General features: G+C 36.7%; 1 protein-coding gene across 2 annotated transcripts; it reads left to right on the plus strand.

The window, feature by feature from the left end:
- Positions 1-740: 740 nt before the first annotated feature.
- On the plus strand, positions 741-5,279 carry LOC146657339 (cobalamin binding intrinsic factor-like). 2 transcript variants are annotated; one of them, XM_085426949.1, is made up of 5 exons: positions 741-828; positions 3,248-3,319; positions 3,404-3,533; positions 4,195-4,310; positions 4,425-5,279. In XM_085426949.1, the coding sequence occupies exons 2-5, from the start codon at positions 3,253-3,255 to the stop codon at positions 4,484-4,486; spliced, it is 375 nt and encodes a 124-aa protein (XP_085283075.1). In that variant the 5' UTR covers positions 741-828; positions 3,248-3,252; the 3' UTR covers positions 4,487-5,279. The 2 variants fall into 2 exon arrangements, with proteins under 2 accessions (XP_085283075.1, XP_085283074.1); XM_085426948.1 differs by lacking the exon at positions 741-828 and having other exon boundaries at positions 2,959-3,319.
- The last annotated feature ends 3,577 nt before the right edge of the window (positions 5,280-8,856 follow it).

Here is an 8,856-nt window from a genome sequence, read left to right on the forward strand (position 1 = left end):
AAAGTGTGCATTAAATCTGCATCACTGATTTGTGCCATGTCAGTAAGAATAAAGCAGGCCGGGCGCAGTACAGGAGCAGGAAATGATACTGTACTGTAGAGAGAGCCAATTTCAAGTTAAAGTCAAAAAGGAAGGAAAAATACACTAAAAATTCTTCTAAGACATTTCGGTACCAAACTAGAAATAAGGTTAAACCCACACAATGTCCTTTCTGTCAGCAGCACACCTTACCTTTGTGAAGCATGAATGCTATGAATGATAACAACAACGTGGTATTCATTTTCCAAATGATACAGCTCCACATCATAGTATTACCATTTCTCAACATAGCTTACATATTGCATTTGAGACTGTTTGATTTTTTCATTACAGTGATTTAACTACCAAGCAATAAAAGTGCTCAGTTATGTAAAGAAGAAGGCTGAAGTCTGACAAATCACTTAGGTGTCAAATTCGCGGGTCGAATTCAAACCTGCAATTAAACGATTAAATGCAGAAAAAATGCCAAATGTAGCAAATGTTATTCAAATTAAAAGTCCTCCTATGCAATTTAATATACATGGTCACCTTTTGTCATTCAAAAACATCCATGGTTAGTCAACACAGATATAAGCTTCTCTTTTTTTTTGATTGCACAAGTAAAGGGCTTGGTTATTTTTGTGTATCATCATTGGTTGTTTCTGTATAATGCTATGTGTGGCGCAGAGGTATAAAAGTTCCTAATCTGTAGTTCAGCTTCAACTTGAGGAGGAGGAACTGTTCAACTGAAAAGTTACAACCTCCACGGCTGCATTCTTACACATTTATTGAAAACAGAACTTGAAAAAGGTAAGAATATCTTTAAATATCATTGATAATAAATAAAAGCAGTTTACCTTTGATCTACTAACATACTAAAGCGATTTCCATGTCTCCTTCTTTTTCAAAGGCACAGTAACCTTTAATATTTAAATGTATCCAGCAGAGGTGGGACCAAGTCATTGTTTTGCAAGTCTCAAGTAAGTCTCAAGTCTTTATCCTCAAGTCTCAAGTCAAGTCTCAAGTAATGTCAGGCAAGTCAGAGTCGAGTCTCAAGTCACTGGTGTAAAAGTCCGAGTCAAGTCACAAGTCTGAAATTTTGAATTTCAAGTCCTTTCGAGTCGTTAAAAAAAACGAAAAAAAGCATGTTGCAGTTATATGCTAAATGTAAATATTAGACCATGTAATTTTTAAATCTGTGTTTTTCTCAACACATGACAAAATAGTGAACTTAGAAAATATACACAAATTGTGAAATTGCACCTCTTTAAAATGCAGCTCAATTAAACCTAGCTCCAAGAATAATTTTCACCGACAGTTCTGAGATAAGCTGCATGTTATTCTTGGATGCGGTTGTAGGACCGGCTTTAAAATCGCATGACAAAAATATCATACATAAATAAATGATATTTTTTAAAAAAAATATCATTTAAAAAAAAAAAACTGCATCACCAACGTAGCCTGGAAAACATTTGCTAGTTAGATGAAGTCAGCTATCTCATCGTAGCATATTTATATGCATATTTATAATTATACGGTTCTTGGAGTGAGTGCATACACTCATGAAGTTTAGTAACTTCAGGTCACTGCAACAAGCCCAGGTACAGTTTACCGACGGATGGGTACAGGACCTTGAAATGCACCGTGTAGAACGAAAGACCATCGTACATATCATAAGTTTACCAGTCTCACAAATCGTCGTCATAAATACACATTCGTTAACCGTTTATTAATAGGACCTTTGAGCTCAACGGTAATTAATTAGCAGTGGAAATAATTTCTGGTAGCGTCACAGAAATGTAGCAGTGACAATAATACTGTATGCTGTAATCGTACTGGGCAATTAGTGATACAAAAAACCTGTTTTATCCTGTGAATAAAAGTATATGTTTTTGTCAATGTACCATAATAACAGAAGCGAAACGCAATATTGTGTCAGGACAATTCACTATTTATGCACAATAAATAAAGGAGAATAGCGCGACAATTTCTGTTCAGCGCCAGACTTGCTTGTAACCTATATCACCAATTATGTTAAGAAAAATGACGCATTAACTACAACAGCAGACTGACCTTTGTGGAAATGCTTGGAGCAGACTAACCTGTGAGCTGGAGTGTTCTGGGACGTTATATTTGATCTTTGAATGGCTGCAATCCAGGCCATCCGTCGCGTCTTTGTTACTTCGGAAACATGGCTCGAACAATTTCTCCTCAATGACGTAATCCGATAACAACCGATCTCTTTACCCGTCGGCTTCCCGTGGCTGTCATGCGACCGGCTATTGCAGTTAATAATACAACAGCATCTTGACATTTTTGTGTTTCTTTTTATCGCTGTGTGACTGATTTTAATTGAAAGCCTGCGTGCGCTAGTACCGCTTGCCACGAGTTCCCAGAATCCTTTGCGGTTCTACCCGTGAATGACGTCACATTTTCAATCTCTATATAATATGCATGTTAAATTTTATATTTGGGGTAAAATATCAAGTCTTTTCAAGTAAACCGGTTCAAGTCCAATTCAAGTCCCAAGTCATTGGTGTAAAAGTCCAAGTCAAGTCACAAGTCTTAGAACATTTTTTCAAGTCAAGTCTAAAGTCATAAAATTAATGACTCGAGTCTGACTCGAGTCCAAGTCATGTGACTCGAGTCCACACCTCTGGTATCCAGTCTAAGGTTTCAGATTTCTAACATGCAGTCTTTATATTAGAAATAAAAGGCAGGACCCAAAGCGGTCAAAATTAAAATAGTTTACTTGAATTAAAATGTTTCTTTTACTGCTCTGTGCGGTTCTGTTACATTTTTCATGTTTTTTACAGATTTTTGTCACCATTTTATCATCTGCTAACGTCTCTGATTAGAGTAGGCTACACTCACAGGGATAACATGACACATGAAATCCTGGGCATTCAGAGTCTGAAGCAGAAAGCCTGACTTAACAGGGAAAGTTGATGGCCACTAATGAGATACTCTTTATCTCCAACTTAGACTTTAGGGTTTATCAAGCAAGAAAAGCTTAACTTTGTTGAACTTCCTTAATATTGCACACCTCACTTTTAGATGACTTGATAAACTCACGTACCAAATAAAAATAATAATAAAACATGAAGAGGTTTTATTCCATTATAAATGCTGTATTTTGGGATGGTGATACTCAGTCTTCAGGAACTGCTTTCCACAACGTATGTTTGTGTTCATGTTTGCATATCAAAATTTTATGTTTGCCCTGCAGTTGAAATGAAGAAGCCTGCTCTCCTCTCTGCAGCCCTGCTGCTGCTGTTTTTTAGTGGGACATCAGCTCAGGGTAAGCTATAAAGCAAAAAGATAACCTTTATTGTTTTTCTGCTCATCTTCGGTAAACTAACTTCACCCTCCTTTGTTATTTAAGGTAACACTAACTTCAGAGTGCAGGTGAATGTGTCACCCAGTGACATTAAGACCTACAACACTTCTACTGCTTATAGAGGCAGCCTCTTCGGTGGACTGACGAGACTGAAATACTCAAACCAAGGCTTCAAGTAAGACCATGATATCAACTGTTTCCTTACTAGAAGAAGCCATACCTTTTGTTTTGTTCTCTTAACTTTTAATTAAAATTGAGACCCCGTATATCTGGGTGTGAATTTTTAATTCCAGATGACTAATTGTGCCCTGTAATGTTTGTTGACATCTTAAAATAAAACAAATCTTCATACTTTTTTTCTTACAGTAGACCACAGAAACCTGTATATGTACAGTACAGTCAAAAACCACATAACATCTTTAGCTTTAAGAAATGCCTTCCTTTCATTAATGTTTCATAAATCCTCATGAGTTTTTGAAAGTGTCTGTGCTCTTTTGTGCAGTTACAATAGAGGACCTTCTATAACTCTTCTTTTCAGTTGAATTTTATTTATATAGCACCAAATCACCACAACATTTGCTCAAGGTACTTTATTTTGTAAGATAAAGACCCTGCAATAACATACAGAAAGTCCCAACAATCACATGGCCTCACACAGGAGGGAGACAGGACAAAAGACGCAAAACAGCCAGAGATTAATAATAACTAATAACTGAATGCAGAGTTATGTGTAAAAACATAGAGAGTGAAACTATTTGCATTGTTAAAAAGGATTTCATAGTTATATTAAAAACTGTCCACTTCACTCTTTAAAAAGTCATTCCCTATGTTTCCAGCTTTCAGTACATACCACATGATGACTATGGACCATTCCTTCAGAGTGTAAATGGTTTGGCAGGAAATTCATCACACTACTGGCAACTGCTGAGTGGTACAACCCCACTCAATGTTGGTGAGTGAACCAATCTCACAATGTGTAAGATAAGCTGAGGTCAGACATTTGATGCACACAATCTAACTTGTCGTATTATATAATATTCTCTGAACTTTTACATTTTTTTTACAGGTATGGGATGTTACCTTCCAACTGCAAATGAAGTCGTCACCCTGAAATACACGAAAATTTAAGACCATCTAAAGTCTTATTATGACTCATGGTCAACCAATACACTTTGATCTTTGGCAAGTTGAGGTGAATAATTGACTTGTGTCATTTTTTTGCTTGGGAGTCTTCTAATCATAAATCAGTAGCCTATCACTGGCTTAGATTCTTTTACTGGGTTTCTGTCAGACTTTATGAATTAAGATTACAGTGTTAATCTACAATTCTGCCACAGTGTAGTAATCTGGAGTAATAGAAAACTCCATTAGTCACAAGAGCAGTCAGTAAAACATATACAACAACTTGAACTGTTTTTTAATTTACTGCCTTTATGGCAACTTTTATTGTGTTTGAGAGCAATTAGTAGTTTCTCAACTTGCCCCTGACTGCCATAATTTTACATTCAAATTCCATATTTGATGCTTACAAGTGGTCTCAGTTTTACTGTAAAAGGATGGTGTGGTTATACAGTAGACTGCCCAGAGACTGCTGGCCAGCAAAAACAGCAGGGGGGGTCAGCTGCTGACTCCATGTCAAAATAGCTTCTTTATCCTGCAAATCAAGTTATCAACAGCTTGCGAGTCAAAAGGCTTCTGAGATTGACTGGGCTGCTGACCTCCCCTATTTTTGAGCTTTTGGGGGTTTATTAGAGTGGCAAAATAAGATCAAATTCATTGCTGAATAATTTTTGTATGAGTGCATTTTTATTGTTGAATAAAATGTTACTGATTATTAGTGTTATCTTCCTCAGGCATTAAATAAAGCATGTAACTTGTAGTCAAAATAAAATGTTTCTAGCCTTGGTTTGTTTTATTTTTACACAGGCTTATTTAAAGTGTTGTTAGCATGTCCATCATTATGTATCCTAAAACAATGACAGCTCTAGACCAGGGGTGTCAAAAATCAGGCCAGAGGCCAGAAACGGCCGTCATTGACTCCACTCTGACCCTCTGGATGGCTCAGGAAAATGTGAAGGAGTGCATAGATTTTGAATTTCTAACTGTATTTTTATAAGTTTACAGCTTTTCCTATTAATAAAGAGCCCGCCTCATTTATACTACAGCAAAGTAATTAATAGATAAACAATCAAATGACAGACATTTCTCTGCTATATAAATTTACAGTGGATTCACAGGAGAAAGTATATTTTCTTTGAATGAATGAAAAATGTATATTTTAGAATCACGGGATAGTCTGGGAAATGAATTACTTTTTGTGTAATTTTACACATGTATCATGTAATTTCACTGGTCTGGCCCACTTTGGATCAAAGTAGCTTGTAAGTGGCCCACGATGTAAAATGAGTTTTACATCCCTGGTTTAAACTGCAAAATTAACATTTAGTTTACAGTAAAAGTATTCTGACAACTAACAGCATTGCTAAGAAGCTACTAAGAACTGTTACATCTAGGAGAGAACTGACATTAGCCAAATGTTTGTAGATATATTCTTAGGGCAGGTTAACATTGTGCCTATGAAAAGGTAGCAGTGGCATCTTTGGAAAGATCATTAGCAGCTGCACAAATGTCTTTGACCTCAGGTTAATTCATGGACTGCTCAGTATTTGGAAAACATCCCAACAATCAAACAGCCCCATATGAACAAACACTTTTCTACAATGGGATGGAAAAAACTCTGACAGAACCATATTAAAGAATTTAAGGATTAAGCCATCTCCCCTAACCATTTGGAGGATGAGGGGAAAGAAAAAGAAGAAGAGAAGAAAGAACAAAAGACACAATATGGGAGAGGGAAAACAAAATTTAATGACATAGTAAAGCATGCCACTGGTCCACTGTGTCCATTCCATGCTTTGCCTCTCCAGAGCGTGAAATTGACACACATGCAAAAGTTGCAGTACTAGCATATTATATTTGAAGTCAAGAAGTTGCTAATGAGCAAGGAAGGTTAGAGAATTGGCAAAGACAGCTGGACCAGGTAAGAGCTTTTTAACTAATAGGAATAGGAAGATGTCTTAGCTTTACAGACAGCTATGTTTTCAGAGTAAAAAACTATTTCTCCAGGCCAAACAAAGATCTTCTAGATGAGCGCAAATCCATTTCCTCTTCAGCTTACTCATTATTAGATGAAGTACTTTTGTACTGCTTCCAAGCACTTTGCTCTCAGTTAGGTTCTCTTATCCTGTATATATGCCTCTACACTGTATGTATATCTTTTCTGTCTGTTATTTATTTCTGATGTCTTTAATATTTATATATATTCTTTTACCCCTGCACAGCTGGCGTGGAGCACCCATCATTTTGTGGCACATGTACAATGACAAAAAAGGGCTATTCTATTCTAATATTTGCTTTAAAGTGTGTGTTTGAGAGTTACACAGTACCAGGAAATCAAGCATCTCTGTCACAGTCCCGGACTGTGTGATCCAGCGCTTTGAGTTTTCTTGTATTTTGATATTCATTGTTTATGTTTAGTCCTTTTGGTATTAGCTCCTAGGTTCCTCGGTTGTACTTCTTTGTTCATTTAGATTCCTTTGGGTCTTCACCCCTGTTTTAAAGTTCCCCCTGTTGTTGAGTGTGTCTTGCCTGTCATGTTTTTGTCTGCATGGTTAATGTTGTCAAGTTCATGTCATGTCTGCGTTTTGTCATGTTTCCTGTTTATTTTGAAAGTCTGGTTTCAATGTCCATTGTGTTTAATTTACATTTTTCTGTGCATCATTATGTTCATTCTAGTCAGCTGTTTCCTCATGTGTCTCCACTTCCCCTGATCACCTCATATGTGTATTTAAGTCCTTTGTCTCTTACTGTTCATTGTCAGGACGTCTGCCTATTTCCCTTCATATTGATCAAGTCATAGTCACAGTACTAGTTGCAGTCGCGGTCATAGTTCAAGTCACAGGTTTACTTTTGTCTGTTTACCTTCATGTAAACTTGGTCTCGTTTTTAGTTTAGTTCATGTGTTTGGCCAGAATAAAGGCTCGCCTTTAGTTGAGAACGCAGTTCCTTCCTTCAGTGTCTGCTCTTGGGTTTGTGCAACAAAACACACCGGTGTAACCTGCCGTGACAATCTCTGACTTGTCTTGTTTTTCAGAGGAACCATTCAGGGCCGTACACAGTGAGGATGTAACACTATTAACAAGGCAATTACCTTTGTGGGAGTAACGTTTAGGTAGCTGATCTGCATTGTGTTGGCACGTGGCATTGAAGAAGATAACAGTGAAGGAATCATTTGTTGCTTTGCTGTAATCTTAGTTACAGCAAAGCAACAAATGAAATGATTCACTAACAGGGACTTGGAGGAGAGAGGCCTAATGTTTAATACTCCACACTTACTCAATGGTGCAGTTGAGGGTGTTATATTGAAAAGTGAACAAAAATAGCATTTTTATATTGTGACTAAGAATTTCATGTTAGGAAGTTTCATGTATTCTACATGCTTTTTATTTTTATTTTTGCATTATCCTGAAATGTAACTATATACCATTCAGAAACTGTCACTTGTTGTTTTTTACAATGTGAATTTTTTTTTTATTCGTGTTCTCAAATATTGAACTTCTTCAGGTGGTTTGGAAGTTAGTGGGGTTTTTTGTTTGTTTGTTTTTTACATACCAGCCAATACTCAGACAGCTTTCATCTTCAAGAGGTTTTTTTAAATCTAGAAAAGTAGTTTTACAGCACTCATCATATATGTTCAACAAAATGTGTATGCAAATGGTTGTGCAGAAAACAGAACATAGCTAGCAGATGAAAATGTAGGGTGTGCGAAAGGTCTCGCAGCAGTTTAAACTGAAACCTCTAGTAATAATGACCCACACCCACCTTGGCTTGTGTAATGAGGCACATGATTAATAGTGGGGTACTACCCTTCTTAAGGGACAACCCCAACTAGAGTTTAAATACCTGGGACTTTCCACCATTTGGTTTTAGAACTGAAAAAGTCTCTTTGATGAGAGGTGAAAAACTTTCCCAAAACTTAAAGTCCAACTTAATTTTTACTTCTAACAATTTGTTATAAACACAAAAGTGTTAAATTCCAAGTGTCTTCTAATCAACCATACAAACAAAAGAGACCAAAAATTTAAAACATCTGGCAGCAGTAAAGGTTGCCAAAGATGCTTTTATACTAAGAGGACAGGGCAGTAGAAGGGTGACAGGAGACATCCTGATGATACTGCCAAGTGGCAGCATGTAAATAACAAAAAGTACTGGTCCCAGTACTTTTTTTTGGTTCTGTTATTGTGGAACTGTTACTGTGAATTTGGATAAATTTGTCAAAACAGTCATTACAAAGAGGCTTTGAAAACAGATTTGGAAATGGGACGTCTGACCGAGTCAAATCTAAAGATTAATCAGTCATGCAACAATGAATTTGTGCTGTTGTTCTGGTATTTTATTACATGGTCTGCGTTTTACAGGCCCAACTTTTACAGGCATTG

This window comes from Rhamphochromis longiceps, linkage group LG12 (assembly GCF_057381845.1).
Source record: "Rhamphochromis longiceps isolate RC_006_pf linkage group LG12, R_longiceps_female_GT1.1, whole genome shotgun sequence".
In the NCBI taxonomy this organism is placed as follows: Eukaryota; Metazoa; Chordata; class Actinopteri; order Cichliformes; family Cichlidae; genus Rhamphochromis; species Rhamphochromis longiceps.